The sequence below is a fragment of the Cyanistes caeruleus genome, chromosome 4 (genome assembly GCF_971803275.1).
Source record: "Cyanistes caeruleus chromosome 4, bCyaCae1.hap1.1, whole genome shotgun sequence".
In the NCBI taxonomy this organism is placed as follows: domain Eukaryota; kingdom Metazoa; phylum Chordata; class Aves; order Passeriformes; family Paridae; genus Cyanistes; species Cyanistes caeruleus.
In genome coordinates this window covers 48482493-48506315 of record NC_141704.1, presented here as the reverse complement: position 1 = coordinate 48506315, position 23823 = coordinate 48482493, and the positions used below count along the sequence as shown (strand labels likewise).

The 23823-nt window shown below is 39.0% G+C and overlaps 1 protein-coding gene across 28 annotated transcripts in view; it reads right to left on the bottom strand.

Moving 5' to 3' along the window:
• Window positions 1–23823, bottom strand: part of GRIP1 (glutamate receptor interacting protein 1) — a 311868-nt gene that overhangs the window by 49253 nt on the left and 238792 nt on the right. For all 28 annotated transcript variants that reach the window (XM_086884474.1, XM_086884480.1, XM_086884483.1 and 25 more), the window contains 2 exons: window positions 23062–23137; window positions 21576–21721 (listed from right to left, as the gene is read on the bottom strand). In XM_086884474.1, the coding sequence (XP_086740600.1) occupies window positions 21576–21721; window positions 23062–23137 (222 nt within the window). The remainder of the gene's footprint in view (window positions 1–21575; window positions 21722–23061; window positions 23138–23823) is intronic.

Sequence of the window (23823 nt, the reverse complement as noted above, 5' to 3'; positions counted from 1 at the left end):
GCTGGATTTAAGTTACCAAATGTCCTGCCAGCAAACAGGAGAGATTGGTGTTCACAACATACTGGAACCAACTGTGAGGATACAAAGACAACATTCAATTGTGATGTGTCTCAGAAGACACTAAGATTGAAGTTGTATAAGAACTGCAGCTGGGCTTCCAAGTTTGGGGGAGAGGACAGATTTAAGATATTCCACTCAGTCTTAAATCTAAAAAAGTCAAAAAATGCAATACTGTCATAGAAAAGACAGTGAAACTGTATTAGCATGCAAAACTAACAATCCATATAATGATACAAGAAATTGAATGAGAGAGTGATGAACACTGAGAGAAGTTGCTCTTCCTCATTAAAGCATAATTTAGGTAAACTGCATATTAAAATGGAGTGAAAAAAGGTTGGCTGGAATAACATAAAACACCAGAAAAGTGTCAGTTAATTATCCTAGAACTCCTTTTCCACCCACAACTTGAAATAACTTTTATATTCCTGCTGGTTTTCTTTTTTTTTTTTTTTTTTCAAGTTCAAAATCTGAGGGTTTGAAGGTACGATTCAGCAATTTTGAAAGTGGTCATTAAATCTGAATGAACAATTTCTGTACACAACTAGGGCTGAATTTTTAAAGGCTCAACCTTCACAGGCACTACCAAAATAAGCTGCTCCACAATCCTGAACTGATCTTTAAATTCTGAAACTGAAGAACAGAGTCCACCCAGTAGCATTTCTGCCTGGAGCTTCAAACACTAAGTAGCTTTAAACTGGATAAACCACCCTCAGCAGCTGCCTGTCTTTCTCTTACTAACTAAAGAGGGAGTTTAACACAATGAAATTCCTGTCTTAGGTGACTTGGTTAAAAGGTCTAACTAAGGCAGGATACATACAGTGCCTTGAAAACAGCCAAATAACCACGTGCAGCAGAGCAGAATTTAAGTATTCTCTATTCCCATTCCTGCACTGAGAAATAATTATTTTCATCTTGAACATTCCAGTGGTTTCTGGAGCTACACACAAGTTTTACATCTACAGATATAGGGGAAGAAGACTCAAACAATGTTTGTCACCAGCTGACAAAGGTTTTAACTCACATTGGCCCAGAAAATGGCAAAACCCAACTTGCACAAGTTCCTTCTGCAATGGTTGCCTTGAGGAGAGGAAACTGAACGCAAATATCTGTTGAGAATGTGTAAATCTTTCAAGATGCTGGTCCTTTTTCTAGTTACTTGGGAAACTGCATAAGCACAAGCAGCTTATGCCTGAGTGTTATTTCCCAGGTGCCTGTTGAAATGCGCTGGGAATGCAAACCAAGGCAGACAGAATGAATAAATAAGATAACTACATTAGAGGAACCAGAAGAGAAGAAATGGAGTGTGTCTAATGGTGGAAAGGAAGCACAAAGAAGAGAAACCAGAAGGCAATAATCAAGTACAAACTCTGACAGAGAAGAATTAGCTTTTCATGTTGAAGTAAAGCATGGATATGAAAAATGAATCATACAGGTATAAATTATTCATGTGTGAAGATTTTCAGTCATTAAGATATTTACACCATGACTGAAGCACTTACACAGTATGTTGATTTATCGACTATGTAATTACATAAGATACACTGATGAATATTTGTGTGAAAGACACTCTAGATTTTTGATTTTGTTAATAATTTTTCTCATTTTAGAGTATTGCATCTCAATCACTACAAGAGGCCTGATTAAAACCTCCCAGAGGAAGCAGCATTGCTTTCTGCATGCTAATACATTTCTTCAGCTAGATAGCAGCACACCTTTTTTATTTGACTGCTTAAATCACTGGCAACAAGGGGTTTTATTCCGGATATACTTTTGCTATCTGTAAATATACTATATTTAGTATAGTATAAATCATATACAATATAGTATTTAGAAGATTTTTGGATAAAATAAGCAGTGCTACCGACCCCATTTGCCTCAAAAGATAATCGCAAATCATCTTGAAAATTTAAAAATGTATTTTTAACCTGATAAAGACATCACATTACATGTGTTTCTTTATGTCCCCAAAAATGTATATATCTATTAATCTTTACTGGTCCTTATGGTATGTGAAATCCAGGTCAAAAGCTGGTGGGTGGTGGAGGACAAAAACCATTAGGATTCCTACAGTGGGGAAACCAAAAAGCAAGCTGCTTGTATTAGGAAGCAGAGGATCTACATGTGAAGCAGTACCTTCCTAGAAAGGTAGAAAAGCTTCAGTCATAGCTTGCAATCAATAACGACACTAAATCCACAGGAAACAAAACTTTTTTAGTCCATGATGCTTTTTTTTTTTCCCTTTAGAAGCCTTCCTTTAAAACTGGGAAGTACTGATACTGAGCTTGCTCCTGTAGGAGCACTGAGCACTGTTGCTATTACCTGTGCTCTGCAGATTTCTCACCTCTCTAACTGCAAGGTATGGGGTGCTCTTTCATTTTTTTCCAAGTCATGGCAACATAAGGTACAAAACATTTTTTTGAGCAGCTTAAAAGAGCTCCACACAGAGGAAGGATGTAAAAATAGATTTTGACTCTAAAGAGCCAGCTGGACCAATTTAAACACACAGCTTCAGGAGACTGCTATTGACCTCTCCTGGATGCTGCTGTATTTTATAGCAATGATGTGACAAACAAGTGGATATATCACTGTCTCACATTAATTTTCCAAGCTTCTTCCCCTATTAGGTGTTCACAGACTAACAAGTTTTGCACCTTAAAACTGCACATAGCAGGTTCCTGTAGCCTTCTCTGTTGTGATTCTCTGACTGAAAGTAGTCAAAAAATCTGGCAAGGTGCTGGTTCAGACCAGAAAAAATGCATAGGTCCTCAAACCTTTTAGTTCTTGCGGTGTAAAGTTTTAACACTTTTGTAGCAGTGCCTTCAGAGATCTAAATGTGTCTCACTTAGGTTAAAAACAGAAGACAGTATTTCACATAAATAGTTTTTTTGGTCAAAGAAGTGTGCTCACAACTAGTTCTGTTCCCTTCATACAAAATCTTTGCAGCCTACAGATAGCAAGTAGGGCTGGACAGCTGGATTTGCTGACTTTAGAGGTCTTTTCCAACCATAATAATTCTATGATTTTAAGTAAAGCAATCTCTCTCTCAGGTAGGAGCTCCCTTTCCTCCATTCAGTTCCTGTCAGTACAACTGAAACTTTATTTTCTTTCTCCTTTTCTGTAACCTTAATTTTTATACCCAGTGCTGGCATGTCTCACGTTGAGACTAGTGGATGACAGAAGCATATCTTAGTGAAGTTAAGGAAGACTGTTAAGAACTGGAAAAAATCTTGAAATCTTTGAAACTCTTGCCTTTAAGAGCAAAAAGTTGGAACATTTACAGAAAGTCATGATTGAAGAAATCAGTTTCAATCCCCCATCATTCCCAAATGCCTTAGACTATATTATTGCTTTCCTCTGCTCTCTCTCTTCTTTTTTCAATTCACAAAAATCAATGATCTTTTTCCAGTACCCGCTCAGCAATCATATATGTGACAGCTCTGATGTATAAGGGACAATCACTGACTGCTCCCCAAAGAACCTGTTGAGTAAACTCATACAATGACACTCACAAATTCTTAAATGCAGAAATGCACAAGCCATTCTTTGAACTTGCTTTCCTTAACAAAACCCAACAGAATGGAGGGGAAGTATGTGTGTGCATTTGTGTACACAATCCAGTGTGAGTTCCAGAAAGTGTCCAATACAGAACACTCCATTGCAGTCAGTACTTACTACAGAAAGGTTGAGACATCCCAGCAAGTCACTGCCAGCACTCAGCACACAAGCAGAAGGTACTTAAAAGTAGCAGTGATGAGTTTGATGTGAAAGGCACAGAATAAGCAGCCAAATCTATGCTTTTATTTAGCATTTCAGTTGAGAATAACATACAATGCTGGTTACCCAGAGAAGCTGCAGAATAGTTTGAAGAAATCTAAGTGCTTGACTTTTTCCCATCTTACATGAAAAAAACTAAGTAGGAGAAGCTCTTTTGTACATATGTATCGATTCAGCAGGTTGCCCAGCAAAATTGTGAATGCTGCATCCTTGGCACTGTTCAAAGCCAGGTTGGATGGGGTCTGAGCAACCTTGTCTAGAGGAAGGTGCCCCTGTCCATGGCACAGGGGGTGGAACTGAATGATCTTTAAGGTCCTTTCCAACCTAAATCATTCCATGATTGATGGAATAATTAATGGTGAGGAAAGCACAGCAAGCGTGGTTGTTCCAGTCCATTCAGAATCAGCATGCTAGGGATGAACCTCCCTGTTTACTGTGTTATAAAACAAAAGCTGAAATGTTAAAAGCTTTTTGCTTTTTGTAGCAGAAATGGATCAAAATACCATAGGCTTACTGCCATGAGTTTTGAGTATTTCCCACTGCCTGGGGAAGCTAGATTGCTGAAATGCAAAAATCAAAGCCAATACATATCTTACAGGGCACTTGAAACCTACTGCTAGTTGTACAAACTTGAGACCAGACAACCAACGCAAAGAAATGGCAGGACTTCTAACAGGCTTGATGGATTTAATTTCTAGGATGTGTGGTTTTAGCAGTGACACTCTCCATCCAGACCATTTTGCAAGGTCCTTTACAGTACTGCTCAGCTGACAGCACAGCAACATAAAAGCACTCTGTGTGCATTTACATCCACTCTTCTTCATTCACCCACAGACTATTCATAACTGTCAGGCAGTATCTTAAACTACACTTAATGAATCTTGTCATTCTCTGTGTGGTTTTTGTACTCTTAAGGACTATTTATTTTATGTGAATACCAGCCCAAATCCCCCATTTTTTTCATGTCCATTAACACATTTTCTCCGTAAGACTGATACACTTAAAGCTGTCCCAGCTCTTCACAGTCTGGTGCAAGACTGCATTCCTAGCTGTGATAGTGAGATTCCCAGTCCTCTGTCATGCTGTGGCTCCTCTATTTCTCTTCTCATGTTTTCCTGAGACTGCCATAGAGATAGGCAGTCAACTCACCTGTCTATCTTTTCCATGATCTCTTGCAAAACAGAGACACAACCAGAAATGTGTGCGAAAGACAAAGATCTGCTGCAAGTAGGGAAGCTTTTCTCTACTTTTTCCCTTCCTTTCTGCTTCTTCAATTCACTTACACCTTTCTTCTTTTTTTCTCCAGGTTTCACTAAGTCACGGAAAAAAAGAGTTGAAAAACCCCACTTTTGCCACTGTTCTTCATCTACAACATAAAACACTTAGGCTATCTTGATAACATTTTAAATTTCATTTGTAGGGGCATTTTAATTTACTCTTTTTTTTTTTTTTTTCCAGCAATTGGATAACTAGCCAAGTCTCCTACTTAGTGATGGTTATTTAAATACTGGTTTTTTTGGGCGAAGGTGGGAGCATGGGAGGTCACTTATTTATGTAACACCCTTTCCTTGTACTGCAAAGATTATTTGCTCTTTGTTTCACAAAGAAAGGACATAATTACGTATTTTTAAAGATGATCTAATCAAGAAATTGAGATTGGGATCATGGGTCAATGGCTTCAAGAGGGAATGTAGCAGCAAGGAAGAGAGGCAGGAATAAGACTTCTGCAGTGTTTAAAGGGCATAGGAACAACATTCAAGATGCCCTACAGCTGGGTAGCACCATTATTACTCATTCAGAGTAATATTATTTGATTCCTCATACATTTGTGACTAATGGTCATAAATGAGCCACACAAAGAGCATGATCCACGGTACTGGCTTTGGTATCCTGTTCTACTAATATTGCATAATGTTTGCACCCTGGCTTTTTTCATGCTTCATTTAGCAGAGTAACCTTCCACTCATCTGACATCTTATGGGCAAAATAAAATCAAAGAAAAGCTAAGGAAGCTGTGAACCTGTTGGAGTAGGTCCAGTGGAGGGCCATGAAGCTGCTCAGAGCACTGGAACACCTCTCCTGTGGGGACGGGCTCAGAGAGCTGGGGCTGTTCAGCCTGGGGAAGGGAAGGCTCTGAGATGACTTTCAGAAAGGCACCACTGCCTTTCAGTACATGAAGGAAGCTTATAAAAAAGATGGAGAGTGACTTCTTTCATGGGTAGACAGTGATAGGACAAGGCAGACCAATTCTAAACTGAAAGAGGGGAGATTTAGTTTAGCTCTTTGGAGGAAACTCTTTACCAGAAGGTGGTAAAGCACAGGTACAGGTTGCCTAGAGAAGCTAGGAATGGATGCCCCATTGCTGGGGGTGTTCAAGGCCAGGTTTGTCTGGGCCCTAGGCAACATGATCTAATGGGTGGCCCATGGAAGAGGGGTTGGAACTAGATGATATTTAAGGTCTCTTCCAACCCAAACTATTCTATGATTCTATAAAATAGAGTAAGTTGACAATGTATTACACATAATATTTGTAGAGAAAGGATAGCAGTTTTTAATAATAGAACCACTATTTAAAAATTAAATATTGTTCTTGTTTGAAGTGTCAGTGTTGGTCTCCAAGGCCCAGCTTACAATCTATCATAAAATATGTGTGCTCCTTCTAGTCTCTTGATTTTGGGGTACTGTGTGCTTCAGGCAGGCTGTAGAATAAGCAGCAGCTGTTCTAATTTCACCTGGCTGAACTAGAATAAGAGGGGAAAAAAATAGTACAAAATATAGATAAATAAAACAGTGTATTTTCCATTATTGAAAGTAACAGGACAACACTGGAGCTGCTGGTCTACTGAGAGAAAGATCACAGAGTTCTCAGGCAAAAACCCATAAAATTGCTGCTAGAGGGAAAAATAACCACCAATGGCATTTTATACCCTCTCACTTTTAGAATAATCAAATTTCAAAAATGATAAATAGGAATAATTCCAAGAGGATGCCAGCAGACTGAGTGATAGCAAAATCAGAGAGACCTCTCAACCTCAGAATGGAAAACAGAGACATTATTCTCTAAACAAATGTGCCACCTATTATCCCCTCTATACACAAGCAATTTAATATTCTTGTCAGCTGACTGGCACAGTCTTTTCATTTTCCTCTTGTTGCTTAATTCCTGCAGCTCATCTATATGCCTCTAATTTAGCCAAGTTCTGCAAATCAAAAGCTTAGGAGCTGCTTTTACCTAATTTCACAATTTGCAACCTTAACCCCACCATCCTTCTAAGCTAAGAAATGTCACTAACTAGTTGAAGAACCATCTCTGCCTTCAAAATGCTCCCACTGTGTGGATGTGGATAAATTCAAAATCAGCTTGGGACTGTCTCAGATTTTCTCTTAAGTTCAGATCATAAAATCCTGCCTAAACAACTTCAGCTCAAAAGACTTTCCCCCCATTCTCAGGATGCTGCTTCCTCCTATTAACTGTCTCAAGCTCACACCTTTCACTTTTACTAGGCCTCTTCCCTGCTCAAAAGCTGCATAAAACCCCAATCTCTTAATTTATCTCTATTTTTCTTTCTATGTGCCTTTTTAATCTAAAACATGATCTGTCTATTGCCCAATTTACAACACAAAAGCAACTTGGTAGATGATGCCTGTACAGAAAATCCTGGATCTGCCTCTTTGAGGGTAGTCTGAGTGCATTTTAATTAAGCCCAGTCCCTGCAACTTTCTGCCTTTGTTACCTTGAGAAAGAATACCACACAGAAAATTCAGGTGGCACTTGAAGAACTATTAAAAACTCAAATCTCTATCCCTGATGTCAGCACATGGTTTCAGAACTTGGGAGCCTTTAAGTACACCTTTATGGTTAGTTTGGCAACCTGTGCCTCAAATACCACCTTTCCACTGAAGGATGGCTCCTGAAAACTGCCCTGAAACACTATATAGCATTAGATTGACTGTAAAATGTTTGCAGAAGTCAGCAGCAATGGAATTCTGCCTGCATTTAATTCCAGGAATGGGACTTAAAAATAATTATTTTTGAAAACCATCTTCCAAAATGAGACAGACCCCCAAACAGTGCAAATAATATGTCCTCTGCTGAGGCCCTGCAATACAAAACACTAATTTTTCTATTGCACAAAGCAAGGATGAAATCAAAGAACTACTCAATCACAGAATGGTTTGGGTTGGGAGGAATCTCAAATACCATTTAGTCCCAACCTCCTGCCATGAGCAGGGACACTCTCCACTAGACCAGGTTGCTGAAAACCCAATCCAACCTGGTCTTGCACACTTCCAGTGATGGGACATCCAAAACTTCTCTGGGCCTGATGGACAGATGCATTATGTCCAAAAGAACTTGCCATACTTATTTTCTCCTCCAAGCAGGACGGAAAACAAAATGCACAAGAACTTTCATATCTCCAAAACTCTCCATCTCTTGCATGCTTTTGTGTCTGACTAGTCACAACATATAGAACAAATAAGGGCAACACAATCTGCACCTCAGCCTGCAAACTAAGACACAGCTGGTGTGTTGAATTTTACATCAGCCAACCTCAAAAGCATACCTGTAAGTACACATTACAGATAATATAAAGAGCTGCAGTACCCATCAATTATGCCTATTTGACACAATGCCCCTAAGTTCCAGCTAACTGGAACAGTAATAATTAGAATGGGATTGGATTATCTTCAAAAGCCTGCAGAGCACAAAGCTCCTTCCCCACTGCTGTCACTTCATAGATGGGAACAAGCCCTGCAAACACCCAAGCACCCAAACTGTGCACTGAGCTGACAGTGCTCATCTGTCCAAGTCTCCACCAGGACGGGACATCTCAGATAATGCCAAAAGCTTCAGAGCAAAGCTGTGCCAGTTTAAACACCTGGATAAGAGAACAGTTAAGGCTAGTATGGATGAGTCAATGCTGTGTTGCTGCTGAGATATCCCCGTCTCTCTGTCACAGCGGTGCGAGCTGAAGCCCTGGAAGCAGCAGAGCCACCTAAGCAAGATGCTGAGCCTGTGACAGCCACTTCTGCTTGTCAACAGGATGACTGACCTAAGTAGAGCCCTATTCCCACACAGGTGCTTGGTGTATGTGAGCTGTACAATTGGACCTTGCCCAGGGGTCCTCTGTATTACACATTCATGGTTACTTATTATTCACATGTGCTAGTGACCTCTGCAGACAAGATAACTGCAGTCTCTAGCTTGGAAAGCTGACCTTGGCTGTGCTTCTGCTAACATTGACATCAACTAACTTGGTTTGGTTGAACATGCAGAGTTTCAGACTAGTCTAAAACACTTCTCTGCAAGGCCTATCAGGCAACTATGAACCAGAAGAAAAGAAAAATTAAACTGTGCATTACTGTTTTACAGTAATTTACAGTAATTTAATTTTTACATTAACAGATAATATCAATTTCTAATCCTACAAATGTGTACTATTGGTACCACTTTTTTTGCCTGAAACTTTGGTCTCTTCAATAATCTGTGCTCTAGCACAGATGTCTTTAAAATAATTGATGTATTGGCACAACCACATTATAAAATGCTACCATGCAGAACGTCAAGGCTGAGATCTGACCTGGAGGTTTGTGCACTGAGGACCAGAGAGAGAGTTTTTTTCTGCCCTCAGGGGTCACACAAACTTTGGTAAAACGAGTCAGAAAACAAATTTATTAACTGCCCTCTCTTTCTGCTTTGGTACTGCCTCAGCAGATCAGCAAAAACATTTCAAAGAAATAGAGAAAGTAGTTTAGGTAAATTGCCCTTAAATCCAACACAGAACCCATGGTTCTAGACATGAACTCTTTCATTCCTCATTGAAAAGTAATCTAGGATTGCCTATATATTTCCACCTTTCCCCCTTTCCTTCTTCTTCTTTTTCCAAAGAATACACGAACAGTACCACTGGGATTATTCACACATTTAAAGTAAAAGAAAGCTTCTATATCCCCTTTTCTCTGCAGCATACATTTCCAGCAAAACCAATTCCCCACATTTCTGCTCCCAAAATCCCAGCTAAGCAATAACCTCTAGCAACTCAAGTGGCCCGTAACTGTTATAGCCATAGCAATGAGAAGGGCACTCTTATCATCTGCTACCTCAGCAGACAGCCTGCCAGCTTGCTGCCAGGGTCACCTTTGGCAAGGCTCCCATGTGGCTCCTCCTTTGCTGCAAGACAAGACATTTACCTCCTGCCAGAGCAGTTCCTGCTGCCAGGCTCAGAGGGGCTCCAGGTCCTCCCATGCCCCTGTCTGGTGACTTTTTTCTTTTTGAAGATATTCCATTGCTCATATTTATAATTAAACGATTACCAAATTTATGTAAAGGAGAAACTGTGAAAAGCCTTTCTTATCTGTGTTTCTTTTCCATCTGTTTCTTTGATTTTGGTCATTCTTTTTCTTTTACCAGTGAAATCCACCCAAATTTACCTACGGTTTTTGTAAAGACCTTGAAAAATTAGAGGTCACTGTGTTCAGAAGGCTATTCTGAGCAACACTGCTGAGCTGACCATAACAGAAAAACTGTGCTTATGCAAGGTGTAAAAAATCCAAATGTGAAGTTGACTAAAATCTGCAGAACATTATTATAAATCATCATAAAAATACATGTACACCAATAAAGATCAGAAGTATCTGTTTACAAACAGAATGACATTAAAAGGAAAATATTACAATCACCATGTGGGCACAAAGCACTTCAAACCTAATGATCCCCAGAATGAATATTGCCTGGATGTACTTATTTTTACCTCCCCTCTTTAATTAAATAAGCACATATACTTCCTTCTTCAAGAGCCTCATGTGGAAGGTAGACAGTGAATATTTAATGAGTAGGAACACTTTTCCCTTTTTTTCGAGGCTCATGCCTTAATTACTAAACAGTATTTTCCATCTTCTCTGAGCATATGTGGTGGGGGAGAGCTATTGTATGCTGCAGCCTCTGAGTATTCCCTACAACACACATTTATTAATGATTTTCTCTAATAACTACAGTTTAGAGTGAAAGCATGGTGTTTTTCCCACTGTAGAGATAAACAACCAAGGATTAAAAAATGAAGGTTGAAAACATCCATTTGTCTGGAGAGGTCATTTTAGGATGCTTGTGTTGGGGTTCACTTCACCAAAATGCAGACCTCTGTAGGACAGACCTGAAGCAGCTACACCTGAGCCTAAGTTCTCTCTACAACCACCCAAGAAAACTTGAATTTGACAAATGTGTTCACCTGCCCCAGTTTAGGTATCAGCATCAAGATGAGATCAGCTTTTTTTAGAACATTTCTCTCACATGATTGTTTTTCAGATCATTTAGTACTGTGCAGCAGGTGACTGTGGAAGGTAAAATGTATGCAATCATTCCAATTAAAATTTGTAATGCACCATATGCACCAAGGCATCTGAGTAAGGCTGCATGGGCATCTTAAATTCTTTCATTTCTAATCCCTGAAGAGCTGAACTGAAAGGATCTTTGCAAAGACAAGAAAAAACTTCCCCCATATACACAAAAAAATCTTGGGTTTATCTTTAAAAATCTTTAAAATCTTGGGTTTAACTCTGAGTCAGTTTGTGAAAGTAGCAAAAAAGACATTCCTTCAGCAAGGGAGATCTTAAAGAAGCACAGAAAGGACACATGCTTTCTTGTTTGTTTTCCCTTTGCAGCTGATTTCTGGTTTAAACCTAACAGCTGGTGCTTCTCCCCATTCCATATCCAACTAAAGAATGACAGGATGTACTAAGAAGACCAGCAGCATCAATACCTTGCCATAATTTATAAAATCAAATGCTGACATTTTAAATCTGGCCTGTTATGTGAAAGCCAAAAAACAAAATAAAGTGAAATGCATGGTGGCTGTTCATCCAACAGTTTGCCTGGCATGTTCAAGGGTAGAAACTTTTGCTGTGATCTAGATCCAAAGTGAGATGACCTCTAAAACTTAGCACAGAACTGGCTATTTCATGTGTGTACACCCTGTTGCCATGCTAATGCTAGAATACCAGAAGAGAAATATCTTAGCAAAGGGGTGAAGAGAAAATGGGCCTAGCATGTTCTCTTTTTGTTTGTAGAAAGGAGAGGACTGAGTTGTAACTGAGCATAATTGAACATTCTAAAGATCACAATTTTAAAGTAATCTGCATCAGTCAAGTATTTGCAATACAAATCTTTTCTACACTTCAGATCTGAGTTGGCTGCAGAATCCCTAACCTTATGTTGGCAAGAAAATAAAACATTGATTTAGTGGTGTAAACAATGCTTAAATTAGAAAACTTTTATGCTGGCAGAAGACATATTTGTTGGTATAAACTGGATGTCCATTTGGAGAGAACTGAGGAAGGGGACAAAGAAACACAGGTCTGCTGTTTGTTCCCCTTTAAGCAAAGCCCTTCAAACATAGGACATGAGTTTGTTTTTGGTTTTTTTTTTGCCTTTGGTCCTATTTTAAATCCCAGCTGAAATCAGAAAGATTCTTAAAGAAAGTCTTCTGAATAAATCAAACATTCACTCATTGTACAGATGAGCAACACCACTGGAAGTGCAACAAGATCATGCTGTAAGATGTGGCACTGGTGCAATTATCTTGAGGAACTATGTTCATTTCAAGATAAACCTGTTCACCTTAAATGTTGATTTTCCCTACTGCCTACATTTCCAGCTCACAGACCTTAGTATAGTCTTCTCTGAGCAGTACACATCTCCCAGGTGCTGAGTACTAGATGGTGCATTCTCACAAGATCAGCTTCAGATCTCATTCACACAGGGGTTTTGCATTAAAACACCATTAACTGAGGACATATTTAGGCAAAATATTTATATTTTGAAATGCATCCCTTTTCAGCATAAATGTTCTGTGACATGATGAATGGACCATTAACCTTAGTGTAAAGGAATAAAAATCTGCATTCCATTTTAACCTCTTAGATTATGCCTGGTACAGGTGTTCCAGGAAATGACCTGAGGGACTCTTGTTTTTTCCCCTTTGACCTAATCTGTCAGGGACAGCCCAGAAGTCTCATACTCATGAAAAAAAATCAAGAGGATGGAGTGGTGCAGTTCCAGCTTTTTTCAAAAATGCCTCCCCTCAGGGGAAGTCCTGGGAGACATTTAGTGTTTTCCTCTCCCAGGAATGGAGGCAGGACTGGTGCCTTTCTGCTGTTATTTCCTTAGAGATAGGCCCTTTTAAAGACAGGTTCTGGGGTTACAGCACAAATTCTCTCTAGTATAAAGAAAATCAGATCTGTCTCTTATTCCGTGGTCTCTCAGATGACTGCAATGGCACTAATACAAATCTGTATTTTCTTTTAATTGGATCAGATTACGAAGTTTCTCTTGCTTTGAATTTCAATACAAATCAAATACAAAAGATCCTTTAATCTCCACAAAACTTAATTATCACCGTTTCTGTAATGCACCTCTGCACTCTGAATTTAAGTACTGCAGCTACCTGCTTAATTTTTTTTCAGACAAGCACAAGTCAGGTTATCTCATTATCCTGTTGTTATCATAGTCTCTGCTGACCAGCATGCTAAATAACAGAGAAGCCAACTCACTGACCCACTTCCAGCTGACCAGAGCTATGAGCATGTGGTAGAGATGCCAATTCTCTTTCACACTGCATTTCATGGTGTATCTGGACAGCCCTCATGTGAAGAGAAAAATTTGATCAATCCTTTATTTTCCATCTCTTACTAAGTGTCTTTGGGGGTTATTTGCTCCTTTGCTCTGCTGTCTTGAAGCCTGGATGGTGGACTGGAGAGATTACTATAAGAATCTTCTCCTTTCATCATTTGTCTTTAATTACTTAAAAAATGAAGCAAACCAGCATATTTTTAAAAGGTATAGACTGCTTCCATTTGAGGATCTAAGTCCTTGAATTAGGATCTAAAATATTGAAACCATGTGCTTTGTAAAGAGATACTAACACAGATTAGCAAGGGTCTCCTTCAATGAATGCCCATCATGAAACACATTTGATATTTCAGATTGATTTCTTATAATTATAGACTATTTAGATTAACTGCATACAAATACAGGTTTCACCTTTTTGATAAGTCTTTGAAGACAAATTTTTCCACGACTCTCAGAACTCAGTAAGTAAAACAGTATATTTGCATACATGAAGTGGAACTCCTCCCCCTTCCTAGTTATTTATGACAATTAAATTGTACCTTTAGTTTTCTGTTTCAGGGACATCTCATTTCACCTTACAGTTTTTTCCTCCCATATAAAGCAATGTTTATTAAGCTGCTTTTAATGAGGTTGTAGCTTCAAAAGCACTTGAGATAAATTTTAATTGGGCCTGTTAGAGTAATTTGTAACTTTTATGGTTCAGCTAAACTCCTTTTATTTCTCTTTAGGGATGATCAAGAAGTTTGTAAAGAAAGAAACACCTGTAAGACTTATGAAATCCTTGTAAAACATGACAACTCCTCCCTTCTGCAATCACCTGTTAGCAAGATGGCTATTAAAATGCAGCAGCAAATCACAACCAGACAGAGAAAAGATATCAGGCAAATAGACTTGGGAATCATGGAAATAATACTGTTCTGATTAAAAGAAATCTTGTTTTTAATTGCTTGTAACTTACAACTTGGCCAAAGGACAAATATTTTGTGTGATTTCTTTTCTCTCTCCCCTTAGTTTTTTTACATGAAACAGGTCATTAGGAAAAGCCATAGTTTGCCCCACCTTCCCTGCCCCACCCCCCTAAAAATTCTATAGGCTTTATATGGGAAATTCATATTCCCTATGTGTCTTCTCTACCTGACAGATCTGGCACTGGGAATCAAGAGCTAAGAAGAGAAGAGAGAAGGACTTTTTGGGCAAGAAGGGGAGGAACTGAGGTGAGCAGGTTATTGATCTGTGAAGAAACTTGGGAATAGTTTGCGAAGAGACAGGGACAAGAGCTCAAGAAGAACAGGCATGTAAACTGCAAAAGACCTTTAAAAGAGGGAAATCAGAAGTGTGAGAGAAATGTGTTGGAAAATTACTTAAGCCTTACTTGGCAAAAGACAGCAGAAAAAACTGGGTTGTAAGTAGAGGGAATAGCATATTGGGGATTTAGGACCTTCTAGAAAAGACGACTCAAACTAGGTCAGTAGAGAAAGGAAAAATCAAGCAGCTACTGGGAAAAAGACAGTAATGCAGCTCAGAACCAGGATAAGAACAGAGAACAGAGTAAAGAAGCATCATGCCTCCATGAAATAGACAGGAAGGAACATGGGATCCAGAAGCCTTGGACTTCTCCTCTTTCAGCAAACACCTTTGAACTGCAGAATCCCCTCCCTTCCCTGCTGCCCACGCTGCTTTGGATGCAGCCCAGGACACGTTTGGCTCTCTGGGCTGGGAGTGCCCATGGCTGGGTCATGTCCAGCCTCTCCTCCAGCAGCTCCCCCAGGTCCTTCTCAGCAGGGCTGCTCTGGTCTGTTCATCCCCAGCCTGTGCTGGTACCAGGGTTTGCCCCATCCAGGTGCAGCACCTTGCACTTGGCCTTGTTAAACCTCATGAGATTCCCACAGGCCCAGTTCTCGAGCTTGTCCAGGTCCCTCTGGAAGGCATCCCATCCTTCAGGTGTGTCAGCTGCATCACTCAGCTTGGTGTCCCCTGCCAGTTTGGTGGGGGTGCACTCGATCCCTTTGTTTGTATCACTAATGAAGATATTAAATAACACCGGTCCTCTGAGGGACACCCCTTGTCACTGATGCCCACTGGGATCTGAGCCATTCACCACTACCCTCTGGATGTGACTGTCCAATCAATTCCTTATCCATCTAACTACAGTCCACCCACTGCATCCATCTCTCTCCAGTTCAGAGCAAAAGATGTTGTGGGAGACTGTATCAAAAGCTTTACAGAAGTCCAGAGGGATGACATCTGTAGCCCTTCCCCTGTCCACAGATATAGTTACTCCATCATAGAAGCCCAATAGGTCAGTCAGGCAGGACCTGCCCTTGGTGAAGCTGTGCTGGCTGTCTTGAACTGCCTTCCCGTGCCTTAGCACAGCTTGCTAGCACTACAAAGAGAAAAGTTATTTATTGTATATATATCCACAGCTGACTGTCAGTTTTTATACTGGTGTCCCTGCTGCAGGCATCTGGCACCGACAGCAGAACACGCCGTGTGTTTGATAAACAAGTAAACTGCACAGTGAGATGAGAGTAACGTGCAACAGCATGTAGATTTAAGTATCTGCTCAGTGAATGTGAATCACTCATTAGCCTCCACAAGAGACAAGAAAATCCCATGTGTTTTACCTAGTGACACATCTGTGAGTGGGTATTTCTGGAACTGTTAGAGCTATGTCTGTGTCATCTTCTGCTGTAAGAAAGATCCAGTACACACAGAATGACCTTGGGACTCAGAGGTTTTCTCCTTGAGATCTGCATATTGCCTGAAGCACTCAAACTGTGGCAGGATTAGGGCCTCAGGAAAAAACACCAGGAAATTAATAACTTTGCATTTAGACAAGGATCTGGGCAGTGCCTTCAATAAGCCTGTGGTCACACACTGGAGACAGAAATAAAATTCAAAATGAATAGCTGCATAAAAAGGTTATTATCTCTCCTGTGACTGTACTGCATGCACACCTCTGCATGGACAATGGCTGACAGACAGTCTCACTTCTGACATTTCTGAAGTGCAACACTCAACATTTTGACTTCCAGCATTGTCCTGTAATGTAACTTGTGTATATGTTTGTGTAGCAGTATTTAAAGTAATGTTTCAATTAATACAGCTATTATGACCTTTGCTTTGCACATGAATTTTCATTCTGTCTCTGAAGCAACATAAGAAAATTTCTTCAAGGTTTTAAGCAATTAATTCATACTTAGAGTTTCAAGGGATCTAAATCTATCGCCAGAAGACCTGAAGTTGCAGCCAAATGCTAGAGTATGCTACCTATCTGTTCTGTCAAAACCCTATATGAGACAAAGGAAATGTAAATTTTAAGTTTTTAAAGCATCAGAAAGAAAAAGGCAGTGTGGAATCCTACAGGGTTCCTGACTTCAACTTCCAAGGTCTTGAAACACTTGTAGGGCTTATGGAGATCTTAAATCAGTCCTTGGAGTCTCTGGGACTCCTGTTCCTCTGGGCTTGTAAAATCTCTAGCTTTAAGGGTCTCCACAACTCTGGATACACTTGAGTGATATGGCTTTATGAAACTTAAGGGTCAGCCCCTAAGTTCTTTTTTCTTCTCTATTTCTCACCTTCCACAAATTACTGGAAGTCTACACTAGACCACAGATTTTCTCACCTGATCTTTAAACTGCAAATTTTCTTGCCCTGGTACTCTTCTTGGCAGGCAGAATTGCTACAAGGAGAGGCAGATTTCTTTAAATATACTTTCATAGGATCATTGCAGCATTAATCAATTAATTAATTAATTAATTAGCTTATTTTAATGGGTGATCTTAAAGAGGCAAAAGCCTTGGATGAGGCTAGCAAAAAGATTTACTAGCAAATGTCTGTATCAATAATCCCCTTTCTAGAAAGTTCTATCAGTGTTAAACACTGAGTTCAGAAATTAGAGGATGCCGCTCTAGTTAAAATCGAGTGGTTCTGTGTCAGGGTGACTCTGGCAGATTTGCAGCAGAAAACAAGCTGACTATTTCTGTTTTGTGGAGAACACTTACAGAGTGCCACATCTCAGCAAACCTATTCCAGCTCAGATATGAGCTAGAACTGTTAAAGAAGCCAGAGAAACATATGGAATTTGGAAGTGCCATATGTTCCTTCACTCCTGAACACCACAGAGTCCTCTGAACTAACAAACACCCATGAAGAGATAAGAGAGAAAGATGCTGTCTCACAAGTGCAAACAACAAAAAAAACTTCCTTTTGTGCCAAAGTTCTGGCAAAAGCTATTAGTTTTGTTTAACTACAGTATCCTTGATTGAAAGATTGCCACAGCATGAACATCCAAGACTTAAAAAGTAGGCTGCTCAAAAGATCACCAACAGCCATTTATGAACTGGAGTTACATAAAAATGGTGAGAATTTAAACACAAGGTAGTCATTACCTTTGAACTTGTCTGATTGCTCCATTTCAGAGAAAATATGGAAGGTTACCCATGCAGATGCAACCCCAATTAGAGACAACACGAAGCCCAGTGGTATAATGGCAGATCTTTGAGAACCTGAAGGGAAACTGCATCTCCTCAGCTTCAATGTACTGATAAACTTTTATTTCTTGTTTTAGACAGAGGCACTGTGAATCTTTGCAGGTATCAGTGTTGCATTCTAACTCCCTAGATGTCAGCAGCTAGTTATGATACTTAATCTGACCACTTCCTAACAGTGAGAATTTCAGCCTCCCCAACCTAACTTTATAGCTTGGAATTAATATTTTGTATTTGATTGCCACAGGAAAGGATTCAGGTTGCAAAATTATCTTGACAGTGGCAGCAAGTTGCTGCTAGTTACCACCTTGCCTCTACTTCTCCCCTTCCTCAATATGAGGGTGTAGGTGTAAATCATAGGACACAGAGAGCTGTACTATGCAGACCTTTCTCACCACTAGACTAAAATAGGTGATCCACATGGCCAGAAAGGTTGGACACTTAAGGTGTAAGGATTACAGAAAAAAGTAATAAAACCCACAAAGATCATGTTATTTCTGTTGTACAGTTTTATGTAGAGCGGGTCACCATATCCATGTCCTTTGCAAACAATGAAGTGCAGCATTATTAAAGCATCCCAAAATTAAAAAACGCAGGTAGTTTCCTCTAAAATCAACAAGAAAGGTAAGCAATCACAGTACTTCAAGACTGGATAATGTGTTTTGCAAAAGAGAAATACATCTGAAAGACTGCATCCTCCACAACTTCAAATGTAACTTTTATCACATTATAAAATACTTTCTCAGAAATTAGGTTTTCCAATTTTCTTCAGGGATTATCTTGGTATTTTCAATTCTACTATGTCAAAGTCTCTTTGAAACTACACAGCAGTACACTCCAGACACCAAAATCTCTTCCAAGAAGCTGAACTGACAAGTTTATTTCCTGGGACCCAGCTGAGCAGGAGACTTCAGGATGTACTTAAGCAAGCACAGGTGTAACCTCAAAGAGTTCAACGGGAATAGCCACATCTCTTACATTATATACACACTTGATTACCCTGCACAGAACCCCTTGATGCTTTTTTTACTCCAGTTTGTCTAGGGTCCAGAAACAATAAAATGTACAAGCTTCCCAAGTGACCTCTTGAAGACTTCAGCTGGAAGAACTAAACTTTGAGAAATATAGCACCTTTGAAACAGCTTATGCTTACAGGAATAAGAAAAGTCAGTTACACACACAAGACTGTAGTTGAAAAATAGTTCAGGATTATTTTCTTCGTCTAGTAAAACCATTTCAAATCAAGTTCCAATTTCATGCTATCAGAATGTATTTTATGGCTCTTTCCAGTTCTGGCCACATGCAATGCTACTTTACAGGACATTACCATCCACTAACAGAAGAGAAGGTATTAAAGCAACTAGTGGTACAATTATATCTCTAGGAGCAATATATTCTACTGACAGCTTATACCAGGAGGACCCTACAGAATACACTAGACTTCTGTGTAACTTTTGGATTGCTTCTGCCCCTTCCAAGCAGGCTAACCCACTAGTCTATTTTCAAGCATCTGTTATTGATAAGGCACCTTACCCAATGCTCTTCCTTTATTTTAGCCTATTTTCAAATTCACATCAACCCTTAGATAGCATTACAAACAGTTTATGGGTAACACAAGAGTTGGGGAAAAGAGTAACATTTCTGTAATTCTTAAATTTCTCTTCATGACTCATGTTCTCCCTTTCATGTTACTCCCAACACTGTTTCCTGCTCTTGAGCAGAACTAAGAGAAGATTCAAATCAGCAAAGGTTTCCTGGACCAGGATTCAATGGGTTAGGATGAATTATTTTCAGCCTTTGCACCCAACTGCACAAGAGAGCATCCCAACAAAATCTTTTGTTCACACCACTGCTAAAGTACTATGCAGGGCACACAAATCGGAAAAAAATTCAAAACCTACTGGGGGTCTAGGTAATATCTAAAAAATCACAATGCATTAGAAAGACAGTCTACTGGTTCCCTCCTTATTTCTTCTTGCAGACTCTACTGGACCACCATTCCATACATTTCCCAGTGTCTGATTTCCTTCTTTCTTTCTTCCTGACTCCACAAGTTTTCTTGTGGAGGTTCTTCTACCTCCTTTAATTTCTCTTGGATAACACATTCATTGCCAGGAATGCAGGGATGATAAATCCAGATTTGGTGCTGAGAACAACAGAGTTTATGCAGAGAGAAAATGACATGAAGAGACTGATTGGTAGGTGCTGCCTTTATAGTTAAAAGCCTGAAATTTCCAACTAAGTTCTGTATCCTCCTAAACTGAGCTCTATCCAGATAGTACTGAAAAGAAGATTCCTGCCTTGAACAAGCTGCAATTTAGGACACAACAGAGTATTTCACCATGTGGCCTCCTCCTTACACAAACCTGCAAAGATTTCTGAAAGATCCTCCGTGAAATGGAGGCTGACTGTCCCGCTGGGGTATAATTAAAGTTTGCTGGGAACTTTGTCTAAAGCCAGGGGTTCATTTTAGAAAAAGTGGAGTAGAAAGGATATTGATTTTACTGTGATGATAGACAGGGTTTGGTCATCCATAGTCTTTTGAAGAAAAAGAAGAAACAAATGAAATGAAATGAAAACAAAAGAAACATCTAAATTCTAGTTCTCCTCAGGAGCTAGAGCTCATCTGAGCTGTCTCCACCTTTCTGGACATGAATCTGTACAACTGTCAGGCCTGCCAGACACTACACAAACCTGCCACTTCAATTCTTGACACTTAAGTAAACAGAAACATATATTGTAATAAAAAAAGAGAAATCTCTGTCTCAGAGAAGAATAAAGAGGTCTGTTCCAGAATAAGCAAATATCTGACATTATTCTTTTCAGTATTAATCTTTTCCAAGGCTTTGAAGTTTGACAGTGCTATTTCACAAATCCCTATGAGGCTGCTATACTGCTAGGCTAGAAACCTGACTGCAGAACTGAGCAGAAAAAGAAGTGAAAAATTCCCAAACAGTTGAGAAATATTTCAGGCTGACTGGTGAGTATTTCTGTTTCTTGCTGCTATGAATTTTCTGTATCTTGAAAAACTTGAGGGGATATGACAATTTCCAAAACAAATAGAAACAAGTAAATTCCAAATCTCTTGTTAAAAATCATCTGGTCTACTTGACTTCCATATTTTCATTGAGTTCAATCAAAGTTTGTATGCTCATTTTTCAAGCTGTGATTTGCCACCTAGGTATTTCTTAACAAATCTTCTCTTCCCCATTCTTTTCTCTGTGGCAGTCTTGTGACTTTTTAATTATGTCTTGTCCAACTAGCAGTACTGGCAAAAGGCAAAAGAATTCTTGTTAGATCAAGTATTCCCCTCTTTCATGTGACATAGAAATGCTTACACTTCATTAACCTTTATTATAAACTAGTCACTGGAAAAGTTACTTTGCTAGAACCCACACTATGGTTTCAGCCTACAAACCACGCAATGTCAGAATGCTAAATTACAGTAAAATACTGCTCACCTCCTTATGAACCCAAGATTAATGATACGATGCAGAAGGGAATAGCAGTGCTACCAGGAGCATAACAGGTCACAATCACTTCTAAAGTAGCTCATGGAGAACTGGCAGGGAAACATCACAGACAGTTCCCAGTACTGCAGCCCCACTTCCTATCCCACAACCTACCCATCACTGAGACATCATATTCGACCAGCAGAGTCGCCTCCTGTCCGCATTGTTTGAGAATACTCATGGCCTCAGCATGTGTTGTTCCCAACAGTCGGATCCCATCAACACTCAGCAGCCTGTCCCCAGGTTTGATTGTGCCCTCTCTGAAGGGAGAATAAAGGAATGATCTTTGTTAGTGTAAGATAAATTGATTTGGAGATAATACCATTTTTATGCAAAGCGATTCTCTTGCACCCTCCCTGACACCCATCCCTCTTGCCTTAACACTTAACATTTACTTTGACAGTGAGAATGATCAGAGGGCGCTGTGGAAAGGAAATTGCTTTAATTGGAAAGTCAGTGACTGGAAAACAGCTTACCACACAGTGAAATAATCAAGTCACGTTAAATTGCAACTAAGTATAGCTTCTGCTCAACATATGCTTTCTCTCTGCCTTGTCCACACAACTCTCTTTTCATACATACATAAATAAACACATCCTCCTCCAATGTTTTCTTAAAAATAAACACGAGGTGCAAACACATGGGTGCTGAAACAGATTGCAAAATATGAATGTCCATTTATTGATTTTCTTAAAAAATATCTTTTACTTGCATAATTCCATTTTTTCTTTCTTCCTACCTGGCAGTAATTCAGCTCTAAATATAAAATTCTGTCTCCTAGGCATATCTTACAACCTATTCAAAATTATAAAATAAAATTAAGTACTAACACTGCCAGCTTAAGAATCATGGAGAAAAAACAAGGAAACCAGGAGATGAGGGAGAGAAGAAAGCAAGGGAACAAAAGTAATGCTCTCTTGAAACATTTTCTTCTCAGTTAATGTTTCCACGGTCAAAAATGTCAGCATAGGCTACAGATACCAATATGCTTTAAAGAAACTGCCCTTTGAGTTTCTGTAATAGTTTAAGGACACAAATGCCATTTCTGAAAATACAGTTTGTACATAAAAATAAAGTGAATATTCTTTCTTTATATATTTACAAAATGGCATTATATACAGATATGACCAGAACATAAATCTGTATTCAGAAGTTTTCTAGCTAAAGTTATGTGTGACCTCACATGCAGAAATGTACAAACATCTTAACAGAATAATACAATACTCAGTGTTGTCACAGTATTATTCTGAACTGCAAGTGTAAAAGATTATGGTGTTAGAGTTTAAAAAGCAAGAGATACATCAGCTGTTTGAAGAATGCAAAAAATGTGCTCTGACCTATTTCAGGAATTTATTCTAATTATTTTAGGTGCAAGATTGTAAATTCAAGTTCACACACAGCATAACGTGCTGAGCCTCTGTGGTTGCCCATTACTATTGCTGCAGTTATTATTCCTATTACAACAATTAAAGACAAACCCACGAATTTTAAAGATGCATTTAAATGCATCTATTTCACTCAAAATCTTAACTTCTGTCCCAAATAATTCACCTTTCTCCATTTCTCTTTCACATAAACTCCAGAGAAAGATAAATTGTACCTGTCAGCAGGCCCTCCAGGTCTGACACATGTTATTACAACAGGACGAGATTTATTTCTGTCATCGTGTGCTCCACCTAGAAAGAAAAAATCAGAGAAAGTATACCTTCATTTTATGCTTTTAATGAAAGCTCATTTCCAAAAGGCAAGCCTACATCTTGTAGCATGCACTTTCACAGATGGGCTAAAAAGATCAAAAAATGACCAAGCCATTAATATGACCCTTCATGAATTTTACCTAAATAAAATCAACATTCTCTATGTATAGATGAATCTTTAAAAAACATTTGTATGGAGGGATTCTTACTAAATGCATATTTTTTTCTTATAACCTTTACTCTGAAAATGTGATCTCAGTGTGTACACACACATTGCTTTGCAATGTTTGCAGCCCAGGGAAAAAAAATTCTGTACTTTATGTATACTCAGAATAATGAGTGACCACTCATTAAGAAATTTATGTATTAAATAAAAAAGACATTTTCCCCAAGGAAAGTAATAATTCATTGTTGGGGTATATTGATTAACAGCTGCATCTTTTCTTCTGTTCTCCAAGTCAGTGATAATATTTTAGTTGTACAATTCAGACCACCAGCAGTATTAATCAAATTTCCTGCCTAATATATACAATACTACAGGTAATTATATTTTTTAAGAACTATGATCTTCCTGGTGATTTCAGTGGTAGCAGAATCTGGTCTTATGTGACCAGAGTTTGTCATGTGTCCTTGATTACTTAAGGTTCTTCCCTAAATAAAAATTA